The sequence below is a fragment of the Papilio machaon genome, chromosome 3, assembly GCF_912999745.1.
Source record: "Papilio machaon chromosome 3, ilPapMach1.1, whole genome shotgun sequence".
NCBI lineage: Eukaryota > Metazoa > Arthropoda > Insecta > Lepidoptera > Papilionidae > Papilio > Papilio machaon.
This window is the reverse complement of record NC_059988.1, coordinates 3,220,499-3,235,830: the sequence shown is the minus strand read 5'-3', so window position 1 is coordinate 3,235,830 and position 15,332 is coordinate 3,220,499. Positions and strand designations below refer to the sequence as shown.

General features: G+C 34.6%; 1 protein-coding gene across 1 annotated transcript in view; it reads right to left on the bottom strand.

The window, feature by feature from the left end:
* Positions 1–15,332, bottom strand: part of LOC106712474 (heparan-sulfate 6-O-sulfotransferase 2) — an 80,406-nt gene that overhangs the window by 39,787 nt on the left and 25,287 nt on the right. The window contains exon 3 of the mRNA XM_014505061.2: positions 11,188–11,285. Within this exon, the coding sequence (XP_014360547.2) occupies positions 11,188–11,285 (98 nt within the window). The remainder of the gene's footprint in view (positions 1–11,187; positions 11,286–15,332) is intronic.

Genomic DNA, 15,332 nt, shown 5'->3' with positions numbered 1-15,332 from the left:
ATAACTACAATGCATAATTTTTAGTCTTCGCCAATCGCTCAACATGGCAGTTCTATTTTTTAATTACTTGAAGTCATATCATGGCTTCGAGATATGTACTAATGAAATCTTGCTTAAAAAAGAACAACTAATTGCTTCATAGCTCAGTAAAATTCCAAGCGCGGTTGAGACAGCTATCATGAAATAAAAAACGAAACGTTTCACTTGTGAACTGTAAATTTAGTACCTCCCATACCAAATAGACGGCGTGACGAATACATTTGTACGCAGACAAATTAGAGCGTCAAGTTACACTGAAGACACGTATTTGCTGGAACTCTTTAACGTATATTAATTAATGGAAATATTTTGAATCATCTCTATACATTTTATTGCTTACAAATATTAACCATTAGTCAGTTGTCAGTCTTGGAATTAAAACCCTTTAACATCATATTGGCTTTTTATAAACCTTTCATAACCACAATATTTTTGAAAAAAATTTAAACATTTTATACGTTCAATTATAAAACCTCCTCAATTATAAAATCCTATGGAAAACCAGCTTTTCAACAATTTCGATTTGACTGACAGTTTGACACTTTTTAATAGAATACAAAAGTTTCGACCAACATTTTCACATAAAAAAAATAAATAAAAACGTTTAGATTAAACAAATAAAAAGACCATTATCAAATTTTGTAGACATCATTTTGGAATCTAAATAAGGAGTCAGGCGCTAAGGCTCATAAAAATGGCATCTACAACATTTACTGCTCAGAAAATTTATTATATAATTCAACGAAAGCCACGAGAAAACGTAACTTACGCAGCAAATAAAATCATTTTATTACTTTCTTTTCTATTTAAGATACGTTGACATTACTTATTCCACACAAAGTGTAAGACTTTGCAATAAATAACATGTCTCAATATTAACTTAGATTTCCACTGCCGTAACACATGACAATATATTGATAAAATTATGTTTTCACAGTGGGAACCTATCGTTAATAACTACAGAGTAGACCAAAAGAATGTTTTGCAATTTTTTTCTACTAGAATATGGCAAACAAGCCACCTAATTCCGCTAAAATAGCGAAGTGACTGCCTCCCTTATACTACTGCAATAAGTTGCAGACACCTCGCCTACCATTTACATATCTTAGATATAAGTAGGATTAGCCAAAATAACAAACCATCTTACCCATATATCTTTCAGATAAAAATTGAGGTTAAATTTGGAATTTAACACGAAATCGATCAAGATCAAGTTCTCGTATAAAACAAGCGAACAATCAATCTTCTTCGAAACACCATTGCTCTGGTATTTGTAGGCGTGTTTACAAGCAGAGCGCTCCCGTTAGACATTCCTTTTTTCTCAGGCGTGTTATTCGTTACCCGATACCAGCAACACACAACATATATCTGATCGTGACAAATGCGAGTAAAATGCTTATTTATTTACATTTAGACTTTGTACTTCTAAAGTTAATGAAATGGTTACAGTTTTTATATTCTATCGAGACACAAATCATTTGCCATTGAATTTTATCTTTAACTATTGTATTGAATTAGTTTTTTATTAGTAATTTTGTGATCATAATTAAAAGTCACTATAACTATAAAATAAATGTATAATTTCACAACTACAAGTTCAATCGACTTAATATACCATCGCGATAATTTTAAGCATAAATCCTTGTGAAATACGATCAAAGCATTTGCGGTTCCAAAGCGAACCGCAGGCAAATACGCGGTTTTAAAGTTACACGGGAATTATCCAACAAAGAATTGACTACGTTTCATATTAAGTATTTAAAATACAAGAATAGTTTACAATCATTTGGATTCCTCTTTCAAAGTTACTGGTACCTATAGCTATGAAAATTAATAAAATAATATTTGCTTGCATGTACGCCTGTACCTGTACAAGCAAATAATATGAAGCACGTAGTGATTGTGCGCACTCCTTTGATATATTGAATATAATATAGTCCGTCTTAAAGATTTCCGCAGAAGCATTAAAGGGGGAGAAAACGCTTACAAATATTCGAGTATAAAGCGCGCAGAATCGCGGGTTTCCTTTTTCTTGGCAATTTATTCTATGCGCGGCAGGCCTGTAGATTTGTATCGGAGGTGCATTGGCGCCTCACGCCAGCCGTATTGAATGAAAGCAATTTCGGTATCGGCCGCAGACACGTCGCCACCCTACTCTGTCTATACCTGGATTGCCCCAACCCTTGGGAAAGCGACATTTCTAATAACTCTACATTGATTTGTATTATCTCCAGTATTTTCATCGGTAAAATGCGTGACGCACGCGACTTGAAGTACATGGAAATATAAATTTACGTTATATTGTTTTATTCCGAAACTGTTTGGATTTCGGCACAAAATCCAGACTTCTAGAAGTTTCGCAATAATTTCACACATCACACATTCACATTTCCTTTGAGTCTTGTGGCTACCGTCGGCATTATTTCAAATGAAAGCTATGGCGTGCCATTCGTCGAATTCTTCCAAACGAGCGTTAGCAATTATGTCGGAGCGGAGCTAGACAATGCGTCAGTGCGAGTGGCGGCTGCAATTAGTGCAATTGTAGTTAATTTATTGTGACCGCGTCCGACAAGACCGAAGAAATGCCGGAAAATTGTTTTATGTTTTGGCAGGATCATGAAATTAACACAGTTTCGAACTTGGTGGGAAAAATTGATTATTTTTAATTGCAGATTCCCCAAGAATAGTTTTAATTTAATAAACCTTTGAAACATATCAAACAGCAGACATTATTTACAACTATATTAATATAGGACGTTAGCCTGAAATAATTACAGAATTATAAAAAAAAAACATCTGCGTCAAGAAGCTAAAATTAATAGTAATGTATCACGTGGCATAGATCCTGGGAACGGGATTAGCGTTGTTTTTATAAAGCAATCAACAATGCTGAGAGGTTAGGTCGCGCAATCTTAGGGCTGACGTGACGGCTCGACTGTCATTTATCTTGGCGTCACAGTAAGCCGTTTGGTAAGCCACACTACGCCACAGGGTTCAGTGTGTCACGATTTCTTCTTAGATTTGGGACGTGGGATAACAATTTTCATATATCATATGTGGTCGATTTTTGCAGATGTTGTTATGAAATATGTAGAATTGACATTTTACAAAATAAGTTTTCGTAGATGTAAGTCGTTTTAATATAATAATGTAAAATACTTAACATTCAACGCTTAAATATTATTTACGAAGTACTATAGTACAGTAGTACACCATACATGGTGTTCCAGATTAACTTAAAAGTGTTTTTATGTAAAGGAAATCTTTTGTTACTTCCTCACATAATTATTGACAATGGGGTTTTATATCGGAAAAAGACAACAGCGGTGGTCCGCTATTTTAAGGCGATATTCTGTGTAGTTGTGTTTCCGCAGTCAAAATGAACCATTCGTGGTATTTAAAGTTTTATTTGAAGAACATAAACCTTTTACAAAATTAAATAAACTTCACTATACACATTGAATATAACGTGTAACTTGTACGTTTATTTTTGTAACAAATAAATCTTAGCCAAAAAAGACTACCACAGTCAAGGAGCGGCAAGTACAAAACAACAATAAAAACGCTTCCAAAATCACCGAAAATACATTTGACACTCCCCACACTAGTGGCCCAGAGGTGTAACAAACAATATATCCTCATTACGTTAAAACAAGCAGATTTATTGCCCAATCACTCCCACAGGCTTCGACGACGAACTAATGTTGCAACTGAGTCACGCCTTGCGGATTCTACTACCCGTAGACAGTATATTTTTTAATTCAAATTCAAACTAACATCCATTGAAAATAGAGCCCTAACTTAGACATTAAATTCTATATAGAATTAAAGCTATGGAAAATAATTGAACTACTTTTAAGCACACCCTATCTTGTGAAAAAACATTTTAGTGCACGGATTAGCTGATAATACGAGTATGTGCGACAGTCAGGAGTTGCAGAGCAGTTAAGGATAAGATTTAAAGTATTTGGCACGGACCAAACATCATGTTAGAGGACTTGGAAATCAATCATATTTTTCGTGCGTTAGATATAATACAATAACTTAGTAGGTAACAAATACTGTTTTCAAAACATTTGCCGGGACTTCTTCAATGTCGTGTGAAGCGGCCCTTAAGTAAAGAAGCTCTTCTATAGTACGCACGATTCAAAACAACATTATTCAAACGGCGCGCGGAGTCACACGAATTTAAATATGTCACTCTGCGCGATGCCGATACACGTTCCACGCGAATAATTACTGGAGACTTGAATGTAATTACACTACGGCCATATATTCTAATTACTACGCCACGAAACGCTGTCAACAATTAGTTAATTGCGTTTTGCAGATGTTGGTCGTTTTGTAGTGCTAATGGAACAAGCTCTATCAAAACTGTAAAATAATCCCACTCTGATAAAACGTCGTATATGTGACGATTTTCTACCAACTTCTTTAGAGCACGAGTATAGGCTTTTTTAAACATAATTTTAAAAATAATGCAAATCAATCTGAACGTATTGCGTTTACGTTAGTAAACATCAAACAACTAGTTGTATACGGCATATAAAATAAACAAGCTTAGCAAAGACAATATTTCTCGATCGGTGCCAAATCTTCCGGCTGTAACCGAAATCCGGTCGTATTTACTGTTTTAAGAGAACACAACGCATCGGGACCATTCATAAGATCTGCTGCCAAAAATACTTTCATGCCAAATATACCTGCGTTAAGTCATTGAACTAGGACACCAACTGGACTAGAATACAATGTTTTTTTTTAATATTGTCGTTTGTTTTTATTTTGTTTCAATTGTTATATTGCGTTATATGGTTATAAGAAGAGGATTACTACAAACGTTATTATTGATGTAATAAAAAAATGGTATTGGCATAAAAACTAGTTATTATAATTTTATAAATTTATTTAAAACCGAAGTCTTGAATATTATTCACTAGAAAACCTTCCATTTTCTGACCTTATCTTTAGGGTAATAAATTTACACGCATTAAGTATACCACAGTATTGTTAAGCTAGAATACATTTGCATATTATTAGCCTACTTGAGATAAGCAAAAGTCAGATTACACGTAACATATTGAAGATGATCGCATTAACATGAACCGATTACATTGAAAGGGTGTAACGATGACACGGCTATACTGTACCAATTGTTACAATCTTTTGTCTCCCGTCCTCGAGTACGTTTTAGGAATCACAATGACCAGTCTAGACTACTGATAACTTTGCGACTATTGTTGCCATTGAACAAAAACATATTGATCCGTACAAAGAATGGAAGCTTCTAGAATAGTAGTGTTGTCAAAAGATTAAATAATACCTATTCTTATAATTCTATACTTACTAAGTTAGACGAAGAAACAGAAGTTACGGTGCTTATTTGCAAGCATAAATCCGTAAAGGCATATAAACTTTAGTTGTATGATTTTTGTCAAAATGGAGACATTTACGATACCGAAGTTTAGAAATAAATAACGAATATGTATTTATATCGTTATATGTACATTTAATTTCGTTATTGTTGATTATGAGTTATAATAGAATAAAATAACACTACATGTATATATCCTACTTTGAAAGCACGAACAATGCAAATATTGTCTACGCCCAATATCTGCAAATCGACCTTCACAAGCGGAACAAACACACCGAACCCACTAAATTACGAAATAACACCTTCGGTAAGTCGCAGCAACAGTAGGAATTCTCGAATACTACTCGACAGGAAGCGAGTGGGTGAACTGCTTCCGTTGCAATTACCGTCCAATAATACAAACAAGCCAATTAATAAGTCGCCGATGAATGCAGGTCGCATGCACCTCGGGGTCGATGCACGGTTCATTCGAGCGATAGTTCCCAGCTCCCGCTTATCAACGCTAATAAATATTTAGTTGTTTAGAGCGCTGTAGTGTCATCACACTCGTTAAACGCGAGTGCGCTAAGCTTGCTGCGAGTGTGAATGGGTTTATGCAATACGAAGTACACTGACAATACCAAACTTTATAGCTAAAAAGATAAAATTTTAGGGGTTATCTTCTGTTCGTCTTTCAATTGATATAAGTTAACTATTTTCTCTATCCCCACTCACTTTTCACTAACTTTATGAGACCCTTATCGTAAATATGGTACAAAAGTTTATATGTTGGGAAGATTTGTAACAGCTATGAACATAAATTGTTTTTTTTGCATGAAACGGATAGAGTAAAAACAGCAACTGAAATTACAGCGACGAAATAAATTCCACTTCTGAGAAAAGTCCACTCCACTTTAAAAGTTCAAAGGAATAAGCTGAAAATATGAAATTCCAGCAAACAAATAAAAATTACTTTGTCGCGCGCTTAAAAAAATTGGCTTTTCGCCTTTGTCTTAAGACTTAAAATTACGTTAACTTCTCACCGGTAGGAGGGTAAGAAAGGGGAGAGGGAGGGGGTGATTTATGAAGTGACCCGTCGCGATAACAACATTATTTATCATACGAACATTCACTTAATTCATAAGTCATAACACGAAAGGTCATGTCCTTTTGTAAATAGAAGCATAATAAAGTCAAAATATAAAATTAAACACTTTAAAAATTTTAACATTTTCAACTTTGAAACGAAATAAATGCCGTGTCTTCTTTGTACATCAAAGTATATTGTACAAGTATAAAACAGCTGGTATTCTCCACAAAATGTTGTAATAAATATATCTTAAACTAAGATCTGTATAAACAAAAAATACTAGCGTACGTGTATATGAAAACAACGTAAATAAGAGAGAAGATGAACATTCTTTTGCAAGTGGAAACGTAGAAATAGCGGAAAATAACTTACAAAAGTTGTCAACATAAGTGAAATAATAGAACATACGAGGCGAGGCTCGCGTGATAGCTCGCTTCTACTGTTGCCTTTGATTTACAACTGCACGCTGTGTAAAAATGCATGACACATTTAACTAAGGGTAGTCAGTTATTTTACAAGTGGCGAATGCACAAAATCTCTTTTGTTAACCGTACACCTTCCGAGTAAACTTATACGGGTGTATTTCACACTAATATTATAAATGCGAATGTTTAGATAGATGGACGGATGGATGTTTGTTTGAATGTATCTCCAGAACGGCTCCACGGATCTCGATGAAATTTGGCATAGATGTAGGACATAGTCTGGAAGAACACATAGGATACTTACTATGTTTTTTTTTTCGTGTGGACGGAGTCGCAGGCGACAGCTAGTTTTTTAAATATGTTGTGATGTTGTGGGATCACTGCCTATATTTCTATCACATTTCAACAGGTAATTAACTAAACTCTTTCTTTGAACTTTACACTTATGCAAGTACTATTTATAAAGAACTAGCTTTTACCCGCGACTCCGTCCGCGCGGAATAAAAAAAAATAGAAAATGGGGTAAAGATTATCCTATGTCCTTTTCCTGGTCCTAAGCTACCTGCCCACCAATTTTCAGTCAAATCGATTCAGCCGTTCTTGAGTTATAAATGGCGTAACTAACACAACTTTCTTTTATATATATAGATTTTCGAATCATTACTTCTCATTAATTATAAATAATCGATATCTGAATCGATATTGTGGATCAAGTATCCTAATTAAGTTTTTTGTGAGTCACTTAGAGCAATGATTAGTCGATTGATCTCGTCCATGCGACTGGTGTCAGATAATTTGAGTTAATTTACGATGAAGCGATAACCGGCCGGCAGCCGCGACCTGACAGATTATGTCGCAGATACAAGCCACGGAACTCGTTATCACTAACGGCTGAAATTAATATTCGATCCTTGAGATTGAGCTGAAAATTATTTTATATGTTTGAAACGTACAAAAACTATTCGATAGCCTTCTAAACATTAGATAATGTTTTACAATTGCTACGAACATTTTGGTCGGTTTGAACCATATGGATTAAAATCTATACTGTTTTAAAGAGGAAACAAATGACTGTTTGTTTATTTGCAATGAAGGCTTCGGAACTTCTGAACCGATTTCTTTCACTGTTGTATAGCTAACAGTATCTCCGGTTGACTTATAACTCGATTTTTTTTTCAGCAAAGACGAAGTCGCGGGCAACTACGTATAAACAAAAATTATTCGAGATCGAATATTGGTTTCAACTTTAAATCTTCGGACACTGACGTATATTATTCCATTTTTAAGTTAAAATGATAATTTCATCCTAAAGAATGAGTCAAGTACTGTGTGATTGTTGCTACCGTAATTTTAAGCAGTTTAAATGTTGAAGCAGACAAGCTTACAGGCTCAGTACAACTGTACTTTATATTCAACAAGTGAGGCACGACCGGGCGAGAACTACTGAATACTAACACGAAACTATTTAGACTACTTACTTGTGCGGAAAGCACTCTAGTCCCTATTTTTTAAAATTCAATGTCGAAGTTATTCTTAATTATATCATCCAAATTTGTAGATATGCAAACGTTAGATTAACTTACGATTTTTGATTCGTATCAATAATTCTAAACTACTGTATAGTTACTGAAGTCCAATATCATTCATCTTAAATTATCAAACATTGTTATACACTTACGGAACTGAAAAGAAATCCACAAAACATTTTTAACATTCACAAAATTTTTTCTAAATAAATTAAGATTACTATTACATTATCGAGCGTAATCACTGTAGCCTCGTTTAAGCGTGTTGATGCATGTATAGGCAACTATGAAAATAACCTTTATCTCTAGTAAGCAAACAATGCCTCACTAGAGACCAAAGATAGCATACAAAATGCTACTAAAATGCTTCAGTATTCAAACATTCGAGATCTTAATCTCGTCTCCGTCGAGTGGAAACAATAAAGGCTTGTTCAACGGATAAATATGGACACATTTAGTCACTGTTTACCGAAAACGAAGTAGGGTATTAGTAGACAGGGGCACAATGAGGCTAATCTCGGTTGAAGCGGTTTGACAAATAATGCAAGGAGTATTGCTATCGGCCTGTGAACGTTTCGACCTGGGGGGTCCGGCAGTGTAATACGTCCAAATTAATAATTCAAATGCCTTCCAAAGATAGTTGCGCCACCTCAGTCAGCGATGGAATATGCAGCTAATGATTTGAAGATGCATTTAAATCAGCCACCGTCAGCTTAACAAGACGCATTGTAAGAATTCGTAAGCTTTCCAATTTGTTAACAGAAGTAACGTCGGAATAGAACAACATAGAAGAAATTTATCTTTGTAGATCTAAAATATTTGTGGAAGAAAACAACCATTGAGAATACAAAAATGTTCGTATATTCTCAATATAACACGGAAATGTTTAAGGCGTTGTGTGAAAACAAAATAGATAACAGTAGAAGAACGCTTTGATGTTACAAAACAAAACATATAATAAATTAGGAAGAATAGTTTTGGAAAGGTGAATTAAACTACAAAATCGAAAATTTTCTTTAATACAAAACTCATAATCCTTTTATGAAACTATCAAGGTTCCTTCATCAAGCAACGTCGGAAGTCAAGCGTTCGATGTTCATCATTTCCTCCATTGATAACGGGATGCTATCAAAGACGTGTCGTATAAATAGCACATTGTCGGGTATTGAATAGCTCGTTATGTACCCGAGGACCTCATTCCATACGTTTGGTACCTTCCAAATGATCACCCTTTGTACAATCAACAATACTGTCGCATTATAATAATGGCGCATCATTTTAATAAGGAACTTGATTTTATAATAAAGTAAAGCAACTCAAATATTTTGATATTTTATTCATATTTTTCTTTCAATAAAGATTGGAATACATTAGTTAAGTTAGTATACTTTGTGCCACTAAAAATAGTCATTCAAAATATTCCCACCGAATAACTTAAAATGTTAATATTTTGAATATTAAATTTATTCCAGTCATAGCGGTCGTTTTCCAGTTACCATGTGCATTTCAATTCAAACGCCACATCAACATACATTTCCTCGGCTTCCGCCAGGTAATAGAAGTGTCCCCAATAACATTTTATTGAAATGTCTTGTATAAATTATATAGAAAACGAATAGATAATCTCTTATTTAAGTATACAGACCAAAGCCAATATTGGTTTCAATTAAACAATCAATATTATACTGAACAAATTTGAGGTAAATTTAGATTTAAGTTGTGTATTTTACCGGATGATTTGCCGCAAACGAATAATCCGCTTAACAATGAGTCTTAAACATACAACTTGATATAGTTGATGTATTTGATACCATACTTCTATTTACATTATTTTGTAATTACCAGAAAAAAAATAGAGTTACCTGTTAGCGATATTAGTCATATTTATGATATAAAAAATGCTAATCAATATATAAAGTATAAAAAATTGATCGATAACAATAAATATATCGGTGTGCGTGCCCCAAATACATTTAAAACGCTTTTATAATAGTTTTCCCCCATTTTATTCATAAAAGTCGCAACGACATTTATACTTACTTCCCAGCCAATACACTTCACCCCACGTAGGCTTAGCCATAACTAACATGTTTTTTTTTATCTTAAAAGATTTAACATTATCGTTTCCACATTTGGTATAAATATTTTTTTTACTGAGATTATAAAAAATATTCAGTCTTGAGCCGCTAGCGTTCATATGCTATTGTTTTAAAAGCTGAAGGTTGGATTAGTGTGTGGACTACCAAATATAAAATTAGCCGATCGAAAAGCGTTTTTGGATTCACACCACGCGTAACGCAACTGTCGTAAAATCCCCAAGGACGGTGAACAATAGCCAGGAGAGGTGATTTGCATAGCTCGTGTACTGTGTATTCGGCACATTTGCATGCCCGTAACGGGCGCGCGACAGACACCGGGACACGGCGAGACGCGGCGCCGGCCCGATGTAATCAAATGTCCCCACACGCTGGAGTGTCGCAAACAATAATCATTCAAATTCAAATTTCGAGGCTCCGAATTGACGCCTCGACATTAATTTATTGGTGTGACAATAATATGACCGCCTAGTCCCTTAACGACGCCTCGGGTGGCGCGAGGCTGTAATAAAACACGTGTTGCGGCCGACAACATAAGCGCTTCCGCATGTACCGGTGACGGTGACAAACTGTGAGAATCACATATTTTTGTTTCGAAAAACGATACATAAAACGGGTACCCAGTTGAATGCACAATGTAAACGGATGGTGTACTCACTTCCAGCCTGTTGAGTATCTCGAAAACAGCCATATTTCGTTGCTGTGCGGCCGAAAACAATGGCACCGCTTTCGCGCCCGCTGACAGTTGCACGGTCTCTGCAAAAGGAAATTCAATGAAAATTCAAATTCACCTGAAACTTAACGGACAAAAGAAACAAGATTTACGGTAGAAAAGTTTTTATCTCAGTCACCCGACGAAACTGGAGCTATTTCACTTTTCTTTTACCTTTCTTGTTGAATATTCTCGAAATATAGTTAAGACTTCAAATAGGGAGTTTTAAAAGATAAGACTATTAAAGAGTACTAAGATAAAAATAAAACAGCGCATAAACGCAAGAATAAAGTTCAAATTTTTTATCCTATGAATAACTTGTAAAAGCTTTTGTAAAATAATCATGTTACAAAGTAATCACAAAACTCCACATTGTGAAATCTACCCTAAATCTTGATTTAGAAATAAGTAATTCAACCAATCAGCTAACGCCTTCGTTAACATTTTTTTCTCATATTCTCGTTAACACTCAATCTGTATGCCTAAAACGAATGCAGCTGCACTGCAATGAAAACGTAATTGCATATTTAAACAAGAGTTCTTTCATACGACGGGCATCAGTCGGAGGATTTTATTTGCATGTACTATGCTCGCAATAAATACCAAGTGAATCGCAAACAGTAGGTACTGCATATGCTGTTTACTTTGTAAACAATATAAAAGTCAACTTGCATATTTAATTCACATTTTAATTACAACAATTCTTTTTGTTTATTCATTTTTTGTCTTGCCTCCTGAGCGAAACAGTGTCATGTGAGACTTGACTCACTAAAACCCCCTCGATTATCCTGCAGTACAAATAGGAGAGTCCCAGTATGTACAAAGGAACACACCGGGACTCTGCAATGGGCTTCTGCACGACCCAGGAGAAAATGCACCCTCCCGTGCCCTCACATAACTATGGCAACTCAGGACTACACCTCGTAGCCGTCTCTTATGGAAGCAACTTAATCTTGAAGGCATTGTCTCTGATGATTAAAAATTAAGACGCAATAAGTTTGCTAGATACTCTAAGATCTTGCCAACTACTTTTTATAGTTGTCTATAGAAAGCATCTTTAATTCATAAAGAAATTCATTAAAATATCTCCATATAAACCCGTTACGACTCCCAAACCGAAATTCCTTAAAGGTTTAAAAGCAAAACAATTGAACAATGCAACATAAATGTAACTTACAATTTACATTTCCATTTAATCTTCATTTGTCTTAAGCCAAACATAAACCAAAATAATAGCTTAAAAGCAATGTCCTATAAAAATTCAGTAGATAAGCGTCGTAACAATGGATGAGCCCCAGACGTGCCCCGGACGTACCGGAGGAACTGAGCCATGAGAAGCGGATTAAAATGCTGTAAATAAACATACGTGAGCCGTAGCTAGAGTTAACCCGAACCGGAATACGTTTATCTTTTCTCAAGAAACGATGTAGAATTAGAATTATCGACACGTGGAGGTATTAATGACTGTTGCGCTATTAGAGATAACGCGAGAGATCTTGCAATGAAAACATAACAATATGAGTAAATTTCTCAGAACAGAGAACGTAGTTTTTCTAACGTGATGTTAATGCGAATAAGAAAGATGACTAACTAAATCTGGATGTCATAGTCTAATCGTCGGGCGTTGGTCTGTTATGTAATAAAGGTCAAAAATTCAAACAATTGACATTCTTTGAGACATTCCGTCTAACTTGGAAACCTTACCTTAAGCCAGTCGTTCAAAAACAAACAATTAAAAATTGCCATTACTAAATTGCAAAATTTGTTTCATTACCTTTCTATTACCATTGGCAGTTAAAAAAAAATAGAAAAACCGTTGCTATTAACACAATGCGTTGATATAAGCGTTGCCAGGTCCAAGTCGGACCTGTTTAAAATACAGTGTGTTTTTTACCGCCACGTGGCTCTACCATTACAAAAAAAGCTGCAGTAGGCGTGCGACATTGACAACTCTATGGTATGCCTCTAATGTACATAGATAGGCAGCGTCTACATTGTCGCAATACTCAATAACGAGGCTTGAATAAATTTATTCCTTGACGAATTGCATTTATTCACGCGTCAAACGCACAAGACGTTTGAGACGTCGTAATATGCACAGGAAGGGCATGGAAAGACCGTCGAGTCATTGTTCCCCGTCTGATAATAAACAATAGTCTCTTCATAGCAACTGAAGTCTATTTTTAAGTTAACCCGCATACTATTTATGTCTTCCTGCCACGTAAAATGTCAAATAACATGGGGAAGAATACTTAGCACATAAAATGCAAATTATTCTACCTTACTTAAGTATTTAAAATAGTCTTACTAATGCGAAAGTTTAGATAGAGGACGGATGGATGGATGTTTGTTTGAAGGTATCTCCGGAACGGCTCATCGGACCTTAATGAAATTTGGCACAGATGAAGAATATAGTCTGGGGTGTACACATAGGCTACTTAATACGTTTTTTTTTTCAATTCCACGCGGACGGAGTTGCGAGCGACAGCCAGTCTTAGTATAAATTTGAAATAAACTTTCAAATAAACAAACAATGAACTTTAAAACAGACATGTGTTAAAGCGGCCCTTTGGATTCAATGCCGAGTTATGTATTTAGGGTTGTTTGACTTTAAAACAAAGTTTCTTAAGTGCTAAAATGAGATAAAAAACGTTACCTAACAAACAATAGATATACCATAAACTTTTATAAATGCTTCCGTGGTCATAAAAAAAGAAAAATAAAGTAATGTACTATTCAAATTCTTTATTTCGGACAACAGAAATTCATATTTGGTTAGTAAATTACAAAACTAGAAACTTAAAGAACTTGCTTGCTAGTTTATTGCTCTGCCAATTAAAGAAAGATATACTTGGTAACCATAACACCTAAAATAAAATTTATTTCATAATTTACCGTTGATTTCTGAGACCAAAATCTCTGTATAAAACATATAGTCATCCCTGTCATTATCTTTGAAAAAACAGAGATAACAATATTATATTTTAATCGGAAATTTTGGTCTCAGAAGCCTACGGTAAGTGCATCAAATTATGACTCAATGACATTTGAATACAAAAAAAAACATTTTTAATATGATAGACTAAATAATGAAATATGTTTTACTTTAGGAGTTTAATTACCAAGCAAATCTTTCGTCTTTAATATTAAATTAAATAGACATTATATTCCGTGTGTGAATATACCCTAACTTACAGCTTAACGTCTATTATTTTTTCGTCCTTTTGTTATTTTGACAGCATTTACGTGTTTAGATCCCCGACAAATCGCATTAGCATACTAATACTCGAGCTCCAGGAAGTAAACACATTAAAATGTCTGCGTGTGTCCCACTCGTACGGGATTCGCATTACCAAGTCACGACGACATCCCAATATTGTTGTAACAAAACAAAGGAAGCCTCAACATCTTTAGCTACATGTGATACGTGATTTGATTATTTTTCGGCAATTAAAATAACTTACAGAGACGATGGAAGTTTCAAGATAACGAGCGCATTATTTTTTTTTAATTCCGCGTGGACATAGTCGCGGTAAAAAGCTAGTATAATATAAAGAAAACCCAACTATGTGTAGTCACTTCAAAAATAAACATTTTTTTTACGGGTAATTCGGTAATAATTATTACTGTCAGTTAACTATAATAGTTTATTTCTCCTTTGGGCTGCAATTAAATTCAGCAAATAAATATTAAAGCTGTAACAATACTTTGCAATGTTATAAGGGCCGTACAAACAAAATAAACTTAAATTATTTAATCTTAACCTTCACAGTTATGCTAAAATATAAAGTGCCTTTTTCCGTCCTAAACTGGGTAGGTCGGAAGAGATAAGGCACAACGAAAAATAAACTAAAGTTGAGGAAAGGGACAAACAAAAATTTGATAAGAACGCAAAAACAAAGTTACAAATAGCATTTTAACGGCTAGCCCACATTGCGGTCTTACGAAATTAAGGATGTAACATTACAGATACTCTATCAAATTTTCTTAATTTTTTAAATTGATACAAATGTGCTATTTGTTAAGCTATTGATTCATACATTTTCATACGTCGCAACACCTGTTTTTTTCCTCGGAACTTATTTGTCAAA